Source organism: Polypterus senegalus, chromosome 5, assembly GCF_016835505.1.
Source record: "Polypterus senegalus isolate Bchr_013 chromosome 5, ASM1683550v1, whole genome shotgun sequence".
NCBI classification, from domain to species: Eukaryota; Metazoa; Chordata; class Cladistia; order Polypteriformes; family Polypteridae; genus Polypterus; species Polypterus senegalus.
Window position 1 is genome coordinate 81,983,785 of NC_053158.1, and position 25,035 is coordinate 82,008,819.

The 25,035-nt window shown below is 37.3% G+C and overlaps 1 protein-coding gene across 2 annotated transcripts in view; it reads right to left on the bottom strand.

The window, feature by feature from the left end:
* The window catches only part of myo10 (myosin X), a 408,709-nt gene that overhangs the window by 67,030 nt on the left and 316,644 nt on the right, over positions 1-25,035 (bottom strand). For both annotated transcript variants that reach the window (XM_039754892.1, XM_039754893.1), the window contains exons 12-19: positions 22,516-22,662; positions 20,702-20,802; positions 19,293-19,359; positions 18,609-18,701; positions 18,213-18,281; positions 17,829-17,911; positions 17,422-17,530; positions 16,356-16,436 (exon numbers count right to left, since the gene is read on the bottom strand). In XM_039754892.1, coding sequence (XP_039610826.1) covers positions 16,356-16,436; positions 17,422-17,530; positions 17,829-17,911; positions 18,213-18,281; positions 18,609-18,701; positions 19,293-19,359; positions 20,702-20,802; positions 22,516-22,662 — 750 coding nt within the window. The remainder of the gene's footprint in view (positions 1-16,355; positions 16,437-17,421; positions 17,531-17,828; positions 17,912-18,212; positions 18,282-18,608; positions 18,702-19,292; positions 19,360-20,701; positions 20,803-22,515; positions 22,663-25,035) is intronic.

The window sequence follows — 25,035 nt, forward strand, 5'->3', positions numbered from 1 at the left end:
TCTTCCTTCAATCAACATGGAAAATACATTAGCATATTAAATACAGAGGAGTTGGAGTTGGGGAGTCGGAGTCAGAAGTACTGGAAACTAAGGAGTCGGAGTCGAAGAATTTACCTACCGACTCCACAGCCCTGGTATAACGGACATAATATGCAAGGTAACCCCAACCCACGCCAAAGGATTATTATATATATATATATATATATATATATATATATATATATATATATATATATATATATATATATATATATATATATATATATATATATATATATATATATATAAAAAAAACCCAAGGAGTTGCAAGCTGAGATTTAAACAGTTGAGCTGCTGCAAACCAGGATTCAATTTTTATAGGAAGCACTATTAATCCACGCTGTAGATAAGTCCAGATGTGTTAACTGTAGAAGGAGGGCTGCCAGTTGATGACAGTGATGCATTCAGGTATCTTTCAGCGAGTGGCAATAATTAGCTTGGCTGCCAGGGTACCGAGACAGATGAACTTTCTTTCAGAGAATTTGAGTGGAAGCCTAAAAAGGTCTAAAAGAAGAAAGATTTGGGGTAACAGAAGGATACTGTAGGAAAGAAAGGAAGAATGTAGGTGACAAACGTGTCCAAAAAAAAAAAGACAGGGGGACAGTGCCAGAACATGTAGAGAAAAGTGCCAGGTAAACCAAGGGAAACATAAATGACAGAGAAGATCAACAGTGAGGCCCATCAGAAATTGCTTGAGGGGAGTAGGATATACAGTGGACCCTTGACTTACGAACTCAATTCATTCGCGAGGGCTGGTTGTAACTCAAGACTATTTTTCCCATAAGAAATAATGGAAATAACCATAATGCGCTTTGAACCTCCCACAGCAACACTTACTTGACCTTTTCATAATAAAAAAGGGTTTTATAATGTGCATAATTTACCAAAACACCAATAACTTTTCTAATGTACTAACCAAAAAGTTATAAAAAGTGCCTAGCCTACCAGAAACAACAATTTCATATTGTACTCACCATTTAATTTGACATCCTTGGGTTGCAGGAAGGGAGGAGGATAATGAAACGGAAGGTGGTTATTGTTTAGAAGGAGCCTCCTTATGCAAATCTTTTCTTTGTAAAATTGTCGAGATGGTGGATTTACATATTAGCGAGATTGGCCACGAACACCATTCCCATATTTCCACACAATTTCCTTCTTCGTTTCGATTGTGATCGCTGTTTCTCAAGTTAATAATGACAGTAGTCGAGCACTCAGTTTAAAGTTGGTCGTGTTGTTAACTGCTGTAATAATGCACTCCAAAGCAAGCCGGTGCTGACTAAGCCTGATGACATCATCATGTGCCGCGCCAGCCCACTAGTTAACATCCCTTAACAATGCTTTACCTTTGTTACCTTCTCTTCCTTCCTTAGCAATTATGTGTCTTGCTTGCCATGGTCTTAGTGAATTATATATATAGATAAATCACTGCACTGACCGAAATTACGTCCACAAACACATGTATCTGGGCTCCGACTGACGCTTACGAACGCTCTCAGCTGTTTGTTTACAGTCGCACAAGCTGATACACGTGATCGCATTCGGGTCGTAACACAAGATGTTGGTCGTAAATCAAAACAAAAAATTTGGCCGTAAATCAAGTTGTTCGTATGTCAGGCCGGTCGTATGTCAAGGGTCGACTGTAGTCTGTATAGAATTTTGAACTGGATGTGCTCATAGTTTGGGGTTCGAGAATAAAGCCTTACATTGGAGAGAACTGTCCCATGAAAGGGGTGAAGGGAGAGGAGAGGTTTCTAGGCCAAAGAGAAATCAAGGGCAAGGGTTTATATGACGTTTTTGCAAAGTAAACGGTAGAGACAGGTTTTTTCTTAAGAAGAACAAAACAAAGAGTATAATGAGTGATGTGGTAGGAGGGCAATCAGGGAAATTCCATATGTCCTGAGAAATGATCGGAGTTGTGGTAGAAAAAGAAATTGGAACCAGGGAGATTAAAATATGCTTGTAAAGACTAGAACATCATAAGCCCTGAACTATTAAACAGATCTACCAGCACACTAATTCCAGAATGCTACCAAGGAGGAAATACACTGGGCTGCCAACCTATTGAAAGAGTAGGATTAAGAAATGTAGGAGTGAGGGGGTGCCATTTTCCAGAGAGTGCAAGTAACTTTTCCACACAATGGCATATGTTGATGGCATATGGCAAAATAGGTCCCAAGGCAAGTTTGGCAGCTTTAAAGGAGGTTAAACAGGGTACCTGCTGTTCTTGTCATTTGTTGTTTGGTCTTTTCCTTAACAATTTCTTCCATTAATTTTTTTGTGATACACATTAAGGTTACTGGCCTTCACTTACTTTTTATATAACAGGATATTTGCCATTTTCGAGTCCTTTGGAATTTCTTTAGTGCTTACTGACCTCCTAGTCAAAGGGTTATATGTGTACACACTTACTGCTTTTTATCCCTAATCCTTAAAGTTCAGTATTTTTCAAGTAAAAATTTCTTCATAGTCATGGTATATATGCCTTTGCCACACGAAACTGTATTCAAAAGTCAAGCATTCTCTATAAATTTAAAAAAAATATCATGCCTGCACTGCCACTTTACAATGGAGGCAGTGGGGTTAAGGTAAAGCTGGAAAACAAAAAAGTTTAAACTTATCAAATTTGTTTATTTTTCGAGCCAAGACAGTTGTCAACAATAGTTCATAATTGGGACTGCATCCTAAAGTGTAATTTTTTTTTGCTTTCACCATGTTTGGTATATTTTAGTTGTTACAGTAATGAACACTTCTTTGATTTCAAAAACAGAACAAACAACATACTATAAATATGTTTGCTAATTTGGTTACAGCAATGAAGTGTGCTATTTTAGTATCCTCACTAACTGCATGTCATTGATACCATGCACGTCCATTAGCACATTACATGTTATATTGTTAGATATGTGGATGCTTTGAAACTAACTAAATTTTATTTATATGGAGCAACTAATTTTATCACTTTTGTAAATGGACAAGAGGGATGGTATTACCCCACCAGATGTTTGCCCGTGATGCCAGGGTACCCGCAGCTTGGCATCTTCTAGTACCTGGGATATCAACAGTCATGAAACCAAGGATGGAATAGTACAATGAGGAGACAAACACAAGCAAGGAAGGTGTATCAGAAAGTGCTTTGTTCATTTTAATCCATAAACAACAATCAGCACCTCCCAAAACAAATTGCAGTGCAGTCTTCTTCCATAAATAACACAATGAATTGTCTATAAAATCAGTGTTTATTTATGTGAGATAAAAATCGATCCATAATAAATAATGAAACCAAAATGACTGTAAAAACAGGAATAAAGTAAGATTATTTTCTCTGTTCCCTAAGCCTTAGTGCCTTTCTTTCCCTTCTCCACATCCACTCATCTACAGGGTCTTCCATGGGGGCCAAGACAACAGCAAGCGTGGTCATCTAATAAAATGGCTTGCTCCCCGAGCCTGTCACCACTGACATAATCAATCCTGGCTCCACTGTCCCACCACCTTCTCCTCAAGGAGAAGTCCCACCATTCTTCTTGTTCCCTGTAGAGTCCTCTCCACTGGCTTTCTCTGCTGATCTCTAGTAACTCTTCTTCCCAAATATCTCTTTCTTGAGTTTCTCCCATACTGTACGTCTTTCTCTTTTCAACCTTTTATCTTACCAAGCGCTTTTAATCTGTCTTTATATAAAATCCCTGTACATCACCACACAGCCTTAGACCTAGTACAGAAAAGGTACGGGGTTCCAATGATCCTAATAAAATGATTATAAAATAAATGGATGTTTGGATGTAGCATTGTTTATTACAATCAGAACATTTAGGTGAAGCTTTCCTTCATTTGTCAGGGCTATGTATGGCTATATATGTATGATACTATACTAAAAGTTGAAATGATTGTCCAGATTAATTAACTCCCTTATTCAAAAGTGCAGTTAAAATAAAACGAGTTAAAACAACTAACAACTGACATATCATATCATTACACAGTTAAAGGAAGCAGAAATCAAGTACAGTACACCCCCAAAATTCGTGGGAGTTATGTTTCTAGAACACCCGCGAATTGTGTAAAACCGTAAATTTTGGATGTGGTTAAAAAAAATGCTTATTTTTATAGTTTGAACCCTAAATATGCCCCCGAAACACTTTAATTTTAAACTCAGTTTAATTCATTACCTAAAAAAAAGAATGTAAAAGTAAACCTGTATACTGTACAGTACTGTACTGCTATGTCTCCCGCAGTGCTAGAATGTAAAATACCGTTGTTACCGCTATATGTACTGTAGTTCATGCAAGCGCGTTTTCATTGTCAAAAGCCTTAGAAGGTGCAGGGCGTTTAGGCGGCATCTTAGGGCTTTAACCCATAAACTGCCACACACTTGGGGGTTAATGCATCCCTGGACACCAAATACTTTTTTGCTGCACGTTAAGTAAATGTCACAATTCACAAAGAGAAAGTGAAATTTTAATGGAACACATTTTTTTTCATGCAAAGAGCATCACAATTACTGCAACACTGATCATTTTACACACTGCTTATGAACTGTAAAAACTATTTTAAAAACTACTGGAACAATATGTACAAGGTGCAACTGACGCCATGGATGAAATTCAGTAAATCACCAAACCAACTAAGCTTGAACTGGCTGCACTCAAGCACACAGAGGTAAGATCTGATGCTTGCAAGCTAGCCTAGTGCAGCGGCTCAATCCCAGGGACAGTGAGGCTGCAGTGCAGCAGGGTGTCACGCTTGGGTCACATAATTGTACAGTAACACAGGAGATTGTAGAGACAGGAACTTTATTGAAACACTTCAAACAAACATGTATCTTTCAGAAGTAAAACGTGGTCAGTATGAAGTTAGTTTTCAATTAAAAAATAGACAAACATCATAGGGGAGCACAATGGGAGCGGGACCCCCAACAGGAGCAGAGGATGTCTGGGGGAGGAGAGAGAAAGCAATTAGCCAAAAAGGACGGGTGCTGTTCAGGCTTTTAAGTATACGTAGCATCACACGAGAAGCATATCACGCGACAGAGCAGCTGCAAGTAATGGAGCAATGTGAAGGTAGTCTATCAGCATTTTTTAAGAGGGGTTTTTTGAGGAGTGTCCGTGTCTTCTAGGGGTGTGTTCAGCCTTCCTGATCACAAGGGGCTGGCAGTGGTAATGAGCTGACTGCTCAACGAATGTACGGCACTGACTGATCAGCTCCTGCGTGCTCACAAACACAAGAACACTAAGCTGGAGATGCATCACAGTCAATCAGCAGCAAGGAGAAATGAATAATGCTGTAGCAGTCTGGTGCCGCCAAGATTCACACCGTCGAGAAGATGGTAATTTATTCATTTTTATGGTGGAGATTCCAGGGACGCACCCAGCCTTGGCCAGACCCGGATGCACTCACAAAAGAGACAAAAACAGAGCAAACCGGTAATCAAACAGCAAATAGGGAACATACTGAAAACAAATGAAATAAATGAAAACTATGTTGGGTGACCAAATTTTTGCTTCAGCTCCCTTTCATTTATTTGGTATTTTGTAGCTGTGAATGATGGATTTGTAGCTGTGAATGGTGGATATGAAAATATAATCTTGCTTAAAATATCAAAGAAAGGTGTCATCTTTAACTTTATACCTTTTGGTGATCAGTTCATCTTCTGCTCACTTAACTGTTCACATATACAGTAATCCCTCGCTATATCAAGGCCGACTTTCGGCTTCACTCTATCGAGATTTTAAATGTAAGCACATCAAAATATATATCACAGATTTTTAGCTGGTTCACGCTTTCTGCGGACAATGGGTCTTTTAATTTAGGTTACATGCTTCCTCAGTTTGATTGCCCAGTTGATTTCATACAAGGAACGCTATTGGCGAATGGCTTAGAAGCTTACCCAATCAGAGCATGTATTACATATTAACTAAAACTCCTCAATGCTATAAGATATGCTTCCCGCGTGGCGCTTGTTTTGTTTGCTTCTCTCTGTCTCTCTCACTCTCTCTGCCTGACGGAAGGGGTGTGAGCAGAGGGGGCTGTTTACACAGTGGCTGTTTGCCTAGAAGATAGGACGCTCCTCTACAAAATGCCGCTTTAGTTTGCTTTTCTTAGCGAGCGCTCTCTCTGACATTATCTGCTCTTCACGGTGCTCCTTTGAAGATAAGATATGTTTGCATTCTTTTAATTGTGAGAAAGAACTGCCATCTCTGTCTTGTAATGAAGCACAGTTTAAACGTTTGACTAAAGGGTGTTATTTCATGTCTAGAGGGCTCTAATAATGTTAACAGTGTGGGAGAGTTTATAAGGGCTTAAAATATATAAAAATAACCATACAAACATATAGTTTCTACTTCGCTGATTTTCACCTATCGCGGGGGGGTCTGGAACGCAACCCCCGCGATCGAGGAGGGATTACTGTATTTAGAAGGTTGTAAACAGGTTTTCTATGCTCTAACTGCGAAAATATTCGATTTATAAATAAAGAATCCTACTTCGCGGAAATTCATTTATCGCGGCAGAGTCTGGAATGGATTAACCGCAATAAACGAGGGTTGACTGTACAGACATTTTAAGCAAAAGTGCCAAAACTTTTTCTTGACACTGTGAGTATAAAGTTTATCATTACATATAAACAGGAGCACACACTACGATGCCAAGATGCCAGCCTACTAAAGATTCTAGGGATTAACAAAATTATTATGGTAAGTCATGTTTTTTAAACAAAGGCCCTCCAAAGCTGTGGAATGATCTACCTGCTTGTCTGAAAAATGCCCCTTTCAGACACATCTTATAAATCCAAGTTGAAGAATTACTACTTTATTTTACTAAACCCTGATTACAGATGATTAACTATTCAAATTGCATCTGATTGTTAGTCATTTGTATAAAAATACAATATAATAATTATGACCTGATAACTTTTTTCTTTTCTGTTTCTTTTCTTGGTATCCCCACTGTGACACTTGATGCCACTACTCAACTTCCACTTTGAACTGACCATAGCTCAATGATTATGCAGTGGACATATATTGTTATATTCCATTTTATGCTTAAAAAAAAATCTGCATCTTTAAGCTGAACATTAAAAACATATATTTTTATTAAAATATTAGGGGGCTTTGCCCCCTTCTCGTTTTGCTTGCCAACCCCCGGGCCAGTGTTATGTGCAAGCCGCTTTGCGGTTCTTCTACTCACGTATTGGGGATGCAGATGTACAATTTAAACAGATTGTTATTTTCAAGGGAATTGTTACATATACATAATAGAACTAATTATTTATTTTAATTACCGCAAGGAATGAACCATATTAAAAAATAGTAAAACAATCATTTGAAGGTAAATTATGTTTCATGTTGCATTATATGATTTCTGTATGGCTTTGAAATTAACACGCAAATATTTTTTAAACTTACACTTACTATAAAACTTCAGTAAAAACACATTTTTGAATTAAAAAGAAGACCGGATGGTGTTAACGGTTGTAGTTATTCTTCGGAATATTGCAAGTTGATGTTTCAGTAAAAACACTTTTTTTGAATTAAAAAGAAGACCGGATGTTGTTAAAGTTTGTAGTTATTCTTCGGAATATTGCAAGTTGATGTTTGTGTTCAACATTTCTTACATTTCCTGTTATCCTACACTTACATAAATCTTTGTAGACATGGAACACACATGAAATGTGTTCCAAATAACAATACATTTTTTAGCCTATACAGCTCTAGATACCCGACTCCCTGATAAACAAGGCTTTATCTGGGAGAGGTATTTGCCGTTTCTGCAGAGGTGGGAAGATGGGAGAGCAGGCTGCTTGGGCTTATCGACACATTTACAAGACAAAAGACGCTGACGGACAGGTGCGAGTGGTTTTAAGGTCGGCCGGATTTACAAGGTTTTTCATAAGCTTTGGTAATTCTAGTGTTAAAGTGAGGAAAATGTAAAAATTTATAAGAGTTGTGAGAGCAGGAAATATGTCTGTCAAAAGCATTCACATGAATGAGATGTGAGTGGACTGTGTGTGTGTCTGAATATGGTTAAGAAGAGGGGGTGAGTTGAAACAATCTCATATCAAAAGTTTCATCTTGCTGGACTTGAAAAAATCTCTTCAAAAATGTCTTGCCTCGTTGCAGGATTTTTTTTTACATAACAGAGAGATTATTACAATATACCATTTCTGGAATATCTTGTAGTTTATGAAAGTGAAGTGCACTCTAAAGAAAAAGCCCATTCACTGTGGATACCAAGGGCTTTACATGATACCAAACACTGAAGAGTGAGGTCTGAGAAAGGTGTTCAATTAGAGATCAAAAGATAAAGAAAGACAAGTGAAAACATTCAGGTGAAAGAATATCAACTAAAAAAGCATTTTTACATTGTAAAAACTGTAGGAGATACTCTAACACTAGAATTACCAGAGCCTACGAAAAAACTCGTAGATCCGTCCCACCTTAAATTACTTCTTAAAACCATTCTCACCTCTCCACCAGCGTCTTTTGTAATCTAAATGTGCTGATAAACACAAGCTGCAAGCAGCCAGCTATTCCATCCCCCTACCGACTTAGAACGTGCATAAACTTCTCCCAGCTCATGCCTTGATTGATTATCTGGGAGTGAAGTAGAGTTTTAGTGTGGAAATAATAGATCGTTATTTAGAATACATGCATTTCACATGTGTTCCGTTTCTACAGTAATATGTGTAAACACGTTTTTAAAACAGAAATGTTTTTCATATTGTAGTAGTAAATGACAAAATGTAGGCATAAACTATATACTGTATGAAGCCTGAAGTCCAAATATCAAAGAAACAGTTTCACAAAAGGTACAAATATAACAGAACAAGTATGTTTTTATTCAAAAATATAATTGCAGAAAAAAAGCCTCCTTAGCATGCCACATTGACACACATTTACTATAACTGCCATGGTAGCGTAATGGTTATCAGCTGCTGACTGGTAATCAAAAGGACGCGAATTCGATCCCGCACGAAACTGTACATGACTGAGAGAATGGAACTGAATTTAAAAAAAAAAAAAGGTAACCTTTACAATTATCATGCATTTACACTGGCTCTTACAGACTAACTGAAATCAAATGTATGTTTTTATTCTAAAATAGTACAGTACATGCAATATTATTTGAAAACGAACAGCATCAGATCGGGTTTGAATACACACTGATGCTGTTACAGAAGGCACCAGCTTATTCAGTGCAGCAGTTTCAACGCACAGTACATGCAATATTATTTGAAAACGAACAGCGTCAGATCGGGCGCATATTCAAACCCAATCTGACGCTGTTCAAATAATATTGCATTAGTGCGATGATGTTTTGTAATGGAAGGATTTTTCTAAAGAGAGGGGGGGATCAAGAGAGCAGATGGGCGTTGGTCGCTCAACGCGAAACCCAGCTGCATTACTAATGTTTTGGGAGAAACAGCCGGGAATGTTCTAAAGATACAGCCAAGGCTATGTAAGGAGTTGTTTTTCACTTCGAGAAGCTTTTTTCACATGTAAGCATATTACTGTGTCTTCTGGTATCAAGCACTAGTCTCAAGGCCGAGTAGAAGAAAAACCTAGCGCCGTGTCCCGTGGAAGGTGTGAGAAACTGATCACTTCTGCATACACTGCTTCCACGTAGGCCGCTTTTGGGCAAGGACACCTAATTAGTATATAAGGGAAGGTTCCGCCCTCAGTTTCTTTGGATGCTCAACCGTGGGGAAAGGCGCAACCGCCCGGTATCTGATAAAAGGCACACGGGGTTGATCCTCTGACGAGACTGACATGCGGGCTCCCTCAGTCTACTGGTCTAGGATGATGGCTCTGGGTCATTTGATGTATGTTACTGTATGTATGTATGTTATTGTAAGTATAAGTTTGTCTCTTTAAGCATATATATTTATTTCTATAACCCATTCATATGTATTTATATCTTATAATTGAATAAGTAAATTTTATTTAAGTAACGAACCTCTTCTCTCTGATTCTTTGCCTACTTATGTTCTAATCCCTTGAACCATTTTCCCAAATCAAAACATGTTTTCACATATATTGTCTCTTTCTTTCATCTTGTGGTTTGTAATCAGTGACCGCGTGTTTTTTTTCCCCGATCTTGCCAGTCCGCACATGTTGCTGTATGGTGGTGTTTATTTTGTACTCCAGGACATGCAGAGGACAGAATAGTACAGAGCAGTAAGTTCAGCTCTATAAGCAAGACAGACAGACAGGCAGAGAAGGCACTAGATATATAAATAAACAGGGAAGGCACTGTATAATAGATATATAAAAAACAGCTAAGGGGATAGATATACAGGGAGTGCAGAATTATTAGGCAAGTTGTATTTTTGAGGATTAATTTTAATATGGAACAAACACAGTGCTATCAGTCAATCCAAAATGTTAATAAACCTGAAACCTGAATGTTTCACAACGGAAATGTGAGTGTGAACATCATCAGGGGAATACATATGTGCGCACAATTATTAGGCAACTATTAGTGTGCAGATTTATTATGCAACTAAAGGAAAAATGAAAATTTTCCCATCTCACTTGTTTATTTTCATCTGTTATAGTGAGAATAATAAACAAACACCTCAAAATTTACAAATAAACATCTCTGACATTTCAAAAAATCAATCAATCAATCAATGACCAATATAGCCACCCTTCTTTCCAATAACAGTGATAAGCCTTTCCATTCATGGAGTCTGTCAGTTTCTTGATCTGTTGACGATCAGCTTTTTGTGGAGCAGTGACTACAGCCTCCCAGACACTCTTCAGAGAGGTGTATTGTTTTTCTCCCCCGTAAATCTAGCGTTTAAGAAGTGCCCACAAGTTCTCGATAGGGTTTAGGTCAGATGAGGAAGGGGCCATGTCATTATTCCTGCATCTTTAAGGCCTTTACTAGCTGGCCACGCAGCGGAGAACTTCGATGCAAGTGATGGAGCATTGGCCTGCATAAAAATCATGGTCTTTTTCCTGTATCACTGTTTGAAGAAAGTGTCTTCGAAAAACTGGCAGTAGGTTTGGGAGTTGATTTTGAGTTCATCTTCAATGCAAAAAGGTCCAACTAGCTCATCTTTAAAAATACCAGCTCATACCAGTACCCCACCTCCACGTTGGAGTGGAGCTCTGTGCCCATTACTGATCCACAGGTCCATCCATCTGGTCCATCAAGAGTCACTCTCATCTCATCGGTCCATAAAACCTTTAAAAAAAATGTCTTCAGATATTTCTTGGCCCAGTTTTGACGTTTCAACTTATGTTTCTTGTTCAGTGGTGGTTGGGTTTCAGCCCTCCTTACCTTGGCCATGTCTTTGAGCACTGAACACCTTGTACTTCTGGGCACTCCAGGTAGGTTGCAGCTCTGGAATATGAAAGTACTGGAGGATAATGGGTTCCTGGTAGCTTCACGTTTGATTCTTCTCAAATCTTTGGCAGCTAATTTGCGTCTTTTGTTCTCAACACGTTTCTTGCGACCCTGTTGACTATTTGCAACAAAATGTTTGATGGTTCTGTGATCACACACCAATATCTTAGCAATTCCAAAAGTGCTGCATCCCTCTGAAAGACGTTTTACAATTTTTGACTTTTCAGAGTCAGTTAAATCTCTTTTTTGGCCCATTTTGCCTGAGGAAAACTAGCTGCCTAATAATTCTGCACACCTTGATATAGGGTGTTGATCTCCTTAGGCCACACCCTCCCTCATTACACAAATACACATCACCTGACGTGCTTAAATCCAATAAGCATTCAAGTTAATACAGCTTGGAGTTGGAATATACGCATTCAAAATGATGATATGGTCAAAATACTCACTTGCCTAATAATTCCGCACTCCCTGTATAGATAGATAGGCACTATATGATAGGCAGACAGAGAAGTTGCTATATAATAATAAAATTACTATTATTACTATATAGACAGACAGGGAGTTCATGTAGGCAGAACGGCGAAGGTTTAAAAAGAAAAAAAAAAAATTTTCTCCCCAGCAGGGAATCGAACTCTGGTCTCTAAGGTAGAGCAAGTCTGCTGTGCCTTGAGTGACTAAATCTTACCGATACACCACGGAAGCTGTAGTGACATTCTTGAACCTTTGGTGAAAGTGTTTATTTGATCTTTGGACTTCAGGATTCATACATTTTATACTTTATGCCTACATTTTGTAACATTTATTACTAAAATATGAAAGAGTTTCTGTTTTAACAATGTGTTTACACAGATTACTGTAGAAATGGAACACACATGAAATGCGTGTGTACCAAATAACAATCTATTATTTCCACTCTAAAACTCCACCTCACTCCCAGATAATCAATCAAGGCATGAGCTGGGAGAAGTTCGTGCACGTTCTAAGTCAGTGGGGGGAAGGAATAGCCGGCTGCCTGCAGTTTGTTTTTATCGGCACATTTACAGGACAAAGGAGGCTGGCGAAGAGGTGAGAATGGTTTTAAGAAGCGATTTAAGGTCGGACGGATCTACAAGTTTTTTCGTAGAATCTGGTAATTCTAGTGTTAAATAAATATTTTCAAGTAGTGCTTTTTGCATTTTTGATCAGAGTAACCAAGTATACCTCTCCAACAAAGGGTGTGTCTGCTTTAAGAGACCCAGGGTTTTATTTTCTATAGTCATGAATGCAATGTGAGGAAGGGGCTAATTCATTCATCCATCCATTCAGTTCAAGGTCCTTATCATAACAGCATTACATAACAATGTAACCAACCATCAACAGTGCACCTGTCCATCACAGGGCACATTAACATGAATACAACTACACTCAAATCATATGAGGCCAATCCAGATATTCAAAATTCTCAAAAAGTAAAGCGGATTTATCAAAATATAGTTCAGTTTAATAATGAATGAAAGGGAAAAAAAAAACATATACAAGCAGAAAATGAGAATGCTCACTTTTGTAACATTTAACTGGTCCAAAAATATATATAATTTTTAGGTTTTATTGTGAGCTTTTGCTAAACTCACAGTGCAAAGCATCAAAGTAATGTGATGGTACGGGTCCTGCTCCTTCTTCTTGTTTTAGAAGCCTCTTGAACCCAACACCGTCAGTAATGTAACCGGATGAGCTGAGGAATTAGGACAAATTACACTGGGAGCAAAGGGATAGCGTAAAAGTGTTAATGCATTTATCAAAAAAAAAAAAACAAATGTCCAAATAAATAGTGCAGTGTTCAAAAATGACCATAAATAAATAACCCATAAAAACGGGTGAAAAAAGATTAGGTTAAAATAATCCCATAAATACATCCATAAAAACGAGGTTAAAATCAATAGGCTGGAAACAGTCCCTTTTTAAAAACTCGGTGTCACCTTCTTTTAGCTGGTGGCCCCCCTGCTTATCCCAATGGGCTTTGCAACAGTGGAGTCGCCCTATTCAGAGATGCAGCTGATCTCCAATTGGTCTGGTTGCCTTCCGTCTCCTGGCTACATATAGAGCATCCCACCAGACTGAGACTTGGGTCCCCAGAGATCAGGGTGCTCACACTGGGGCTCTCCCTCCCAAGTCTCCTTGACTCCCACTGCCTTCTCGGCCTAACCCGGGGAGTCGTTCATATTCCCAGATGCTCCAGCTCCTTGTAACTGCTCAGCTGGTGCAACCACTTCCTATTGCCCCCACCAAGTGTCAGCCAAACACTCCTCCGAAGGGGCTCTCTTCCCAGCTGCCTGCTATCCAGTGAGCCTGCTCTCACTTGTGCACCGGTGCTTAATGCCTCCTGCCTTCTTCTCTCTTTAACTTCCATCTGTTTCCATCTTTTGATTCTTTTTTCTCCTTTATTTCCCCCCTTCCGCACTCATGCTTCTCCTTTTTAAATGGGGACATGGCACAGGTGTGGCGATTAGCATATCCTGGCATCAATTATGGATACATGCGATCCCGCACCTGTGCACTTCAGTGCGGAAACGGCCACATTGCTCCCGGGAACCGTTCCCGCCAGACTACCACGCACCCTCCTTAAAGCCACGAGTGCTGTGATTATTTAAACACTGGCCATCCTTTTAAAGCTGAAGACCCACTATATCAGAACTGAAATTTTTTAAAAAGGAATATGATACAGTGTAAATAATGATCGAAAACAGCCAAAATGAAAACTTAAGCAAGCTATTTTTTATACTGAGAGTGCATTCCAAAGTTGGGAAGCTATAAAGAAAAAAAAAAAGACCTAAAAGTCACAGAGCATGTTATGTGGAATTGCAAGACAACTGAAGTCATAGAATCCCACTGACTAGGATGAATAAGCTGAAAAATACATACTGAACAAGCACTATGAAGAACTCTACATGTCATTAGCAGAATCCAAGGCCAATGCAGCTTGAGAAGCACATGTATAGTATATTCAAGTTGTATGTATCAGAACATTTGGTTATTTACCTATCTGAAGTAGATAACGTTCAAGTAGGCTAGATAACTATTAAGTGTTGTTTACAGGACTTTATCTAACCAAGTAATAACAAAATGCATATACTACAGTAGATTATCTGTTAAAGAAAGTGATGGTTGTGATTCTGAGCAACATATTTTTAGCTGGAAGAAAAAAAAAATGACAGTTTTAGAAATATACCTCTAAAAGTAAAACCAGAATCAAATACTATTCCCATATTCCTTGTAGTAAAGGCAGGAGCAATTAGTTTATCATTTAAAGCAACACTGGAAAAAGCATTTTAAACAGTCCTTTAGGATCAATCAATAAAAAGTCTTTATCCTACAGCTGTTTTGCTTTAAATACAGGGAGACCTCGGGTTACAACGTTTCGACATACATTTCGAGTTTACAACGCTCACTCCCATAAAAACTTAAAAAAAATTGAGACATGAGTGTTTTGGTTTACGCTGTTAGCGTCGTACTTACAGACTACGTAGTCAAACTAGTTTGGTTGCGCGCAGTGGAAGAATACATAGTAACGCAGCGTATGAGTGAGGGAGTTTGCAAACTAGTTTTGTTGCATGCGGAGGAACTGTTCTATTTGTGTGGCTCTGTTTGGCAACTAAACGAAAGTCAGAGTCTTCAGATGGTAGTGCTTCGAAGAAGAGGAATGCCATCATGATGGAAGTGAAATTGCACATTGTAAAGAGATCAGAAGGAATAAAGGTAAGGAATTTTTTTACACTTATTTTTTGTCATTTTTTCTTTTACTACAGTACAGTGTTCAGTACAGTGTATTTATGTCCTTTTCCTTTTTCTGTGGCTTAGTTGTGTTTTTATGTTCTAGATTATGATTTTGCAAATGTGTTAGGATAGGTAAGTAACTTAGGCTAGGGTGTGTTTCGACTTACACCAAAATTCGGGTTACATCACTGTTGTAGGAACGGAACTGTGTCGTAACCTGAGGATAGATACCCTGTAGTATTGCCTGCATAGATGAATGTGCTATATGTGAGCATTGTTTTTAGATATCATATACATAAAGTCTGTGTATTGTCAACATAAAATGAATACTCCAGGACCAAACTAAAAATAGTGTGTTGCAAAAAAAAAAAAAAGGTTCAAGTGCAGGTCCTGTGGAACACATCTAATTACAGTAACACATTTTGATTTACAAAGGCCAAGGGACATAAATTTCTACCTTCCAACTCAGCATTTTAATTTTTCAAAATCTGAAAGTCCAATGACAACCTTTGTTTACAGTATCAAATCCTGCACTGATAACAGGAAAATGCTTATGAAATTATCACAAGCTATATTTAGTAGATTTTCTGCCATTCTAAATAAACAGAGATTCCTATGAGAATCCTGTTTAGTTTCACTTTAGTAATAAATCTGTTAGAGAGAACTTTGCAATGCCAAATGAGTTTGGTGAACTCAATTTATAAAATAATGCTTTCACATTTATAAAAATGGTATTTTACTCAAAATTTAAAAGCCAAAATATAAGACTACTTACAGTAAGATGTAGATACAAACGTTTAAAAGATATGGTGGAAATAACTCTTGTTAACAATTACACCTTCATCTCAATTTGCCAAACATTTTCCCCCATTCTTCCTCTTGGCAGATTTGCTCAGGTTATTTTAAGTTCAAAGAATAATGCCATGTACTAGATTTAGTGAGAGTAAGAAAGGGCAGTTTGAGGCCAGGTGTAAATTGCATTTTTCTTTTGCACTACTCTAGCCGGACAGAAGCATTTTGTGTGCTAAAAAGCAGAAAAATCATCATCATACATCATCAATTACTTTTAATCCCAAAAATATCAAATAATATCACTCCCTGATATTAACAATTGGAACTAAAACAACTACACTCTCATATCACAGTACCAATTAAAATCACTAAAATTGTACTTTACAGTAATACATTATGTAACATTTAAGCATAAACTTTAGTAGTACCTTCTCAGAATTTGGTTTGATGCAGCGAATGAAAAATGGATTTGATGAACTCAATGTGGCCATGAGAGAATGGAGAGAATGCTAGAAATAGAAATTTAAATGTTAAAATATGAATAAAAATCAAATATGACAAATACATCTCAATGCAGCAGTATGTTCTACTATATTTTACTATATTATTGAGATCCTATGTGAATCTGAATATATTTCAGATTACTCCATTCAATCCCTCGGTGGGCCTCTTACCCTAAATAGTTGTCTATTTTGGATCACAGGTGTAGTGAGTGACTGGGGGTGCTACCCAGTTGGGACGCCTAGGAGGACCGGAAGAGGGCTTACGCCTCATCCAGACAACGAGGGGGCAACTGCTCTGGTGGCTTTGGGGACCACGGGAGAAGAGCTTGTAAGCTCAACCCTATAGGGGCCCGTGGTCACTGCCAGGGGGTGCTCCAATGCCTGAGGAGGCCTGGGCCTCATCACTTCCGCCACACCCAGAAGTGCTGTGGGCTTGAAGACCAGGGACACCCGGAGTGCTTCTGGGTGCGCAGCCGGTACTTCCGCCACACTTGGGAGTACCAGCGGAAGCTAATCAGGAGGCACCTGGAGCACGTCCGGGTGTGTATAAAAGGGGCTGCCTCCCTCCATTCAATGGCTGGAGTCAGGTGGAAGTGGACGGAGCTCAGAGGAGAGGAGTGGAGGCGGTTAGAAGACAGAGAGAGGCATTGTGAAGAGGCCTGGACTTTGGTGCTGTGGCAGTGGGTTTGTGTGTGTGTTTCACCTTTATAAATATTGTAAATAAATGTGTGTGGTGCTTCAAGAACCATGTCTACCTGTCTGTGTCCGGGCTGTTCTCCACACAGGATATACACCACAGAGGCATTTCATGGAAACACAATTAATATGCAATAAACAAATAATCAAATAAATAAAGCCAGTTAAACTAAAGCATAGGCTGATCTCACTACAAATAGGTCAATTTACTGCAACATAAAATTTTAATTTTCCACTTGAAATCCTTGGCAATTCAAACTTTTTCAGGGTCAATGATACCTGGTTCCACACTGACCTTAAACTGTGAGCTCACGGTTGGCTTCCGATGCTTGGAGCCAGTTTTCAGAGTGTCCTGATTGTTTCGACTTGAGACATGCTCAAAGAGGTCATATATGAAATCTACCCTGAAAAACAAAGCAAAATTTATGTCCTTTTTGGTTTTGTACCCAACAAAATACAATTTTTAAGCAACAGCACAATATTGCTGTACTATAAAGCTACTCAGCCTCATTTTAATGTAGCCACTATTATAAACATTGAATACAATATACACCACAAAACTGAATAAAAACTCATTAATTTAAAGGTGATCAAAAGGCTCAATTTTAACATTTAATGCTCAGAGAAAATGGCATAAAGCATTAAAACTATTTCCTACTTTAGCAAAGAGATCTAGTGATCCTGTAAGACTTATAAACGTACCTGCTTTCACGTAGTAAATTAAGAACATCGTCCCTAAAGGTGTCTCTGTTTTTCTCAAGGATACCTCTCACATCATATATAACCTGAGTTTGTAGCAAAAACATTTTGAAATGTATTACAGAAAGAATCTCTGAAATTAATTAGTAATGCTGATAGCCATTAGTAATAGATGCAAATAGAACTTCTTAAGCTGTCATTTGTTAAATATGTTCTGCAGAACCAAAGTCACCCTTGATATAAGTATCAAAAATTAAAATGGGAAATTAAACACACATATAAATAACATTTTTCCAGCTGTCAGTATTAACATAATTTAAAGGAATTGCAGGAGAGAAAGGAAAGGAGGAAAAAACAAAAATGCAACAACAAACCTAGGTTACATACCTCACCAGCATAGTGTTTCACCCCAAAATTATGAACTGCGACCCGAGGTTTCACATAGAATGGATTTTGCTAAAGAGGCAAAAAATAAATATTAATTTATCGACTAAAGACAATATACTTAATTTCTCAGAGGACTGAAATAAAGTTGACCTTGAACACTCACTCGAAAAAAAAAACAAATATATTGCTATAATTGAGAAATAAATTGTAAAAATATATTTAAGTTTGTTTCTGACCATTTATAATACAAAGCCTAGCAATTACTAATAAATTTTCTACTTAAAAGTGTAGGCATACTGTTGAAGCGTAAGTATTAAAACAATATTTACACAACTAAAACATGTATTTAAACGTATTTAAACATATATTAAAAGTATTCTTTAGTTGATTTCCTACCGCATGCTGACTATGGAGTTTTTCAAGCAATGTGCTATCAGTAGCTTTTGGAAAGTGACTCTCCTCATTAATGAGAGCCAACAACCCCAGTTTCTGAAGAAGAGAAGAATAAAAAAAAAAACAGAGTAAAAAGTCATATAATGTACCGTGCTATGTATGACTGCTCTTTGACTGCAATCTAACTGAATAACTCCAATATGAACTGAAAACCAAATATTAAGCATGCTATTTTAGGACACCCTGCATGAGAACATAACCTATTTTAAGGCATTGTTTAAGGTTATGATAGGGTCAGAAAGGCTGTAGAGGCCTTGGGTACATGCGGACAGAAATATATCCAATGTGAAATCAAGTAACAGCTGGTTACTTTCTCCTTCATTAAAAATATCAAACCTCACCCTTATGTTATTACCAAGATTAGTAGGTTCAATGAAGTAAGGAAACAATTTCCTTTTATGGGTTTCATCAAATATTTGACACATGATGAGCAGTTTAAAAAGTAACAAAATAAGCATGTCAGTCTAAATATGCACCTTCACCAACTGGTTTCTAAAGGCTAGACAAAAAGTTCAATTCAGGCAGAAACAAAAATTCTCTTGGTACACACAATACATTTACAATAAATTTTACTTTTCATTTTTTATAACAAATAAAAAGAATGGTATCAGGGACGCAACCATTTACCTTTTCAATTAGATCCAGGCACTCCCCATTATCCATCCAGTTGATATCTTCCCAGGCCAGTCCTTCCCTATTAAATAATTAAAATTACTGTTAGGGTCGGTTTACACTTTATGCTCAGAACGTGTACATGCACGTATCATGGCTTTCACGCGTTCTCAGCGTTTATTTGACACGTCCTGTTAGCGTGTCCTCAGAAATTAGCTTGATGTGTTGCGCAATAATAAATAAATAAATAAATAAATAAATAAAATCTGGGGGCACAATGTGTTCCAGTTGGAATATGATGTCAAGTCTTTCTTTACTATAAATATGTGACAGCAAGCCGTTTTGCAGATCCTACAGCAAATCATTAAACTTAAAAGCAGACATACAAATGTATTTGTGGTGCTTTTCTTCATCTATTTCTTGCTAAGGCAATAGAAGCATCACATATTCCCTATCATAATGACGCAATACATTTTACTCAGATACCATCTTCTGTGCCATCTTTTTTTTTTGCACCTTCACAACAGCATCACAATGTTCGGAAGCATATGTGAGCCACAGAGAAAAAAAAATATGGACACAGTGAACAAAAAAGGTCTATTTTGTGCCTGAAGTGGAAATTGAGATTTTGAGATCTTACAGTTTATTTTGTCATTAAAGTAGGACGTCGTAAACATCATCTTAAAAGCGACCCAGTTGTTAATCACACATCCTTCTGGGGTTTCCTTCTGTGCAGACAGCAGCAGCAGGGAGTGATTGCCACACAGCACACATTAAATTTATGATATTACAGCTCTGAAAATTTAGAATCATTAGATTTATACTTGATGTCACTTTCATGATTAAATGTGTTAAAGCATGTATGTTACATTTTACAGATAAATCATTAACTTCATTTAAATAGTTAAAACTATTAATAATTAAACAGTAGGGAGTCATGTCCTTGGTGTTTACTGCCTGAAGTTTGCATGTTTTCCATGTGGGTTTCCACAGTGTTCTCCCGTTTCCTTCTAAGGACGTGCAAGTTTGGGGATTTGGTGATACTAAAATGACCTTAGTGTATGTGTGTGCTTGTAATCACCTTGCGTTGAGCTGATGCCTCATCCAGGGATTGTTTGTGCCTCACACCTGATGCTAGCTAGAACTGGTGTGTCCCTAGATTGATGGATGTAATAATTAAACATACATCCTTTTTAGAAATACTGTGGCATGGTGTCCTTGGAATTTAATGGATGTTTTGGGCAATTCACGACACAGCAAAGCCAAATGTTTTTTCACTGTGATGTTATCTCGCACTGCCACCTGGTGGAATCCTCCAGATTTACATGAAGCACACGTGTATAAACAGCAATCTGCTTGGATAACAGTAGCGTCCACAAGCAACATGTCACATGAAGTATAAATTTTTATTATCTAATCCTTACTTATTATATTCCAGTTGCTCCAATGAAAAAATATGCTTGTTAAAATATTCCTGAAGTTTCTCATTTGCATAGTTAATGTTGAATTGCTCAAAGCGATTAATCTGCAAATAAAAAAAAAATTACTCTTAACATTAAATGCAACCTGTATTATACAAATATTCTACTAAACATGATGACACAATGTACATGGTAAATGGTACACAAATTTGCATATTAATTAGAGGGCTGACACATTCATATAAAAACAGTATACTTTGATTATTCAAAATATAACTCAAATTCTCAAATCTCACCGCTGCTCTTCACATTTTCAACTCCCCTTTTAACTTGGCTATACTCTATGACATAACTTCCGGCTTAGCCTTCGTTGAACTATTTCTAATGTCATAAGTTATAGAAGCTCCTTTGTGGAGCTTTGTTGATAACAAATACCACAATATCTATCAAGTAAAACGGTTTTCTGACTCAGAATACACACTTAATTCTGATGGAAACTTTGACTAGTGTGTTTAATGTTGAACACAGTATCTATTAGGTATAAAACTTTCAGTTTCTACTGTTCACAATTTTCACAATTCAGTCAGAAAGTTGTCAAAATCCCATTGGATTGTAATTTTTTTTTTTTAATTTCCAATTGCAACCAAAGAGACAATGCTGGTTGGGATAACCGTGTATACTGAGGACAATAGTTGGATGGAAGCCAAGTATATATTGGGCACATGGAGAAGACAGCAAGGGGTACTCCAAAAGATGAACATGTTGGGTTTAGATGACTTCTGTGGATACTTAACAGAATCTGTGAAAAATCAAATGAGTAACATGAATGGTGATTTAGTTCATACCAGGAAGTAGGTCATCCCAGTTACAAATATTGGATGCAGATGTCAACAAGCCATTCACAAGAGATACACAGCATTGACACCTATTGAAAAAATTCAGAAGTCCACTGTTTGGGAGCTCTGTGAACTTATTTTCCAGGCATGGGATGCAATTTGCTTAGAGAATGTTATCCACAGATTCAATACATTCTGCATATCAAATGCCCTGACTGCAGTGAAGACAATGTTTTGTGGGAGAAGCCTTTGGAACTAGAGAATGGGAGTGACCGCAGCAAGAGTCAACCCACTGATGCAAAGGTCCTTTTTGAAAAATAGTTTAAAAAATGAATACAGGTTTGCCTTTATTTAAATTTGCTCAAATTAATACATTTATTGGAAAGTAATTAATTTTAGAGTCTAATTAGGTTAAATCAGTGGTTCTCAAACTGTGGGGCAGGCCCCCCTAGGGGGGCGCGAAGATGTGAAAAAAAGAAAACAAGAATCACAAATATGAAAAATACATCTATTGAAACCAAAACAAATTAACTTAAGCTACATTCTGATACTAGAAAAATAAATATAGAGTTAGATAAATGTCGATAAAAGTTAAGTAGGTATAATAAAATATGCATCCATGATATATCATTAATTAAAAAAGAACAAATTGGTATTAGTGCGCTCCTTTCAAAAAAGGAGGGCGCGATTAAAACTGTTATGAAAACTCGGGTCGCAAATACTTAAAGGTTGAGAAACGCTGGGTTAAATTACATGTTTATAAGAAACCAAAGGCAACATGCTGTTGAAAAATGTTAAATGGAGGTGTTCTCAGACAGCATGTTAGAGTAAAAATTTGCCAAATTATTCAGGCGACAAAAATTTTGTAAAAGAACAGTTACATGAAGAAAAGCAGATTCTCACATTTGGGCCCAGCCTGCCTCAAACACTGAAATAATAAATATACAATAACATATGCAAAATTAATCTAAGGTTACCTACCTCAAAGTTTTCAAATCCAAATATATCCAGAATTCCAATGGATCGAAAGTCATCTTTTCCTTTAATCTTTCTGTTGAGCATCTGAATAATCCACGTAAAGCATTGGGCATAAAGTGCCATGGCCATTGAATCTCTAGAGTCCACTGCCTATAAGGGTAGAAAAGACCCTTAATTTTGAAAACTATTTTAATATACAAACTTTAAGATACTCCAATTACTTTTGTAGTGTTTTTGGAAACAGGCTAATTGTTTTTTTTATATATAATGTACATCTTCCAATCCGAATGAATACAATCTGTAGCAAGCTCTTGAGCTGTGCTTTTGTTGAAATGATAAACACTTGCTGGAGTCTATACTTTTGGCCATGTGTTCCTCACTGCAGAACCTAAAATTCAAACAATGGAGTTGCAATGATCCAGCTACATCCATGCCTTGCTGCACACAGTACAGTATAAACAAAAATCCATGGGGTGCGGTAGCGTTTTTTGGTTTATTCCCTTCGTTAGACTATTTTCAATGTAACCCATGAAGCACTAAAAATCTCTGACACCTCACTAACACATACCTAGCTAATTAACTATTGAGTACATAATTGTGAAGGTGTTTCCTGTTCAATGATTTTTAGAATATGCAGCTGGTTCTGATCCAACACCACCCCTTGACTTTTTTTTTTTTTTCCTTTGCAGTGAGGGCATTGTCGCATTTGTAGGTTAGGTTAAATAGGCCTTTCAGCTATTAGCAATAAAAAGTTAAAGCTCTTTAAACAATCTGGCCTAATACTCCTTCGCTGCTTTATTTTAACTTGCCACTCACTGAACAATTTAGCTTAATAAATATTGTTTAAATTAGTTTAGGGCCAGGGCATGAACTTCAGCATGAGATAAAAGGAATAATGTACTAGTTTAACTTAAAACAGGAAAATCCCATACCTCTTTCCAGGCATTTTTCCCCCACTATGTAATTAGTTCAGAAATAAAAAATATTGTTCAGGCTTGCCTCAACAGTGTAATGATGCGATCAGTCAGCTGTGAAATTCAATCATTTAATGTTGCAGCATCATGCATTTAAATGAGGCATATGTCAAGCACATGGCTATCTATGTACCTTTGGCTAGTCCACGGGTTCTTACAAAATAAAAACTTAAGTTAACATTTCTAAATCTCCATATTGGACATACATATATGTGGCAAACCTAGTTTGTAATGTATGAGGCAAATCTAATGATAAGACATTTAACTTGCTAACAGAAGCGCTTTATACAGAGACACACAGCTCAGCTTTCTAGTGGTGATAAATTTATAAATTTAGTAAATATGTAAAATGGGTACCTTTGTCAGTCACAACAGTTTGTTAACTATTTTTTGATGGAAACCTAGGCTAACTTCCATTGTCAGTCTTGGGAGTTGCCCGATAAAGTCCTCAAAACTCCTCTGGGAATTTGCCATGACTAAGAGTTTTCAATCTTCTCGTTCTTTTTCAGGTCATACTACCATTCAGTTCAGCTCAGCTCATTTTATGCTGCTCCAGCACACATAGCTCCATTCCCATACAGATTTTCACCTAGGTTTCCTCACATTTCAGAGGCGTTAAATGTTAATGCAAAATAAACTCTTTTTAAATGGAATACCCGCTACTAAATTAACCTCTATTCACTTGCTAAGCTAGCAACACTTACTTTAAGCAAATATAAAATGGTAAGTGCACAAATGTTGAGAAATGACTACACAAGACTCTTCTAAAATTACAAAATCTGCTGTTATTATTTCATTCTGCTGCAATGAAATACAGAACAGAGTTGGTTTGAAATGGACAGTTGTACTGAACTCACACGGAAAGAATTCAGATCTGCCTACTGGCCACTAACTGAAGATACTGGATTTATATTGCAATTCATTGACTTATTTAGCAGATTTAGTTAGTTTTTAAGCTCCAAGCAGAAATCAGTGATTAGATTATGCTCATCTTTGTCTAACTCAACTCACAGGTATAAAACCTTTGTAGCCCATTACTTTATTTTGCTCCAGATATTTGAATAATTTAACATAAAAAAATCTTTAACCAAACATTGACATAGTTTTCCCTCTACTGATATTTATCTTAGTATATTTATTACAGTCTTGTTTGATGCTATAACATGCAGAACTTTTTCTTGGCTATCTCTGCGTTTTTATGCACTGTATCATTGTAACTTTTTCTTTATTTAGTATCTATGTATTATCAATTCTGAATTGATTACATTTTTTAATAATAATAATTTTTAATTGACAAGTTTGATGTCATGAAGGTAATAAATATTTAAGTTGGGTCAAAATAAAAAAAAAACTAACTGTCCTGAGTATGATGTTGAACTGCTTGCGCCCTGCAAACGGTCCTCCAACTTGCAAGGAAGTCTTGGGGGTGGGGGTTGGTGGCAGGATTGGCACTCTAGCCACCATAAAAAACTTCACAGAGCTCCAAAATGACAGACAGGATTCCTTTCTGCTCTCCATGGGAGTAGCTCTACTGTAGCAGCCTATAGGA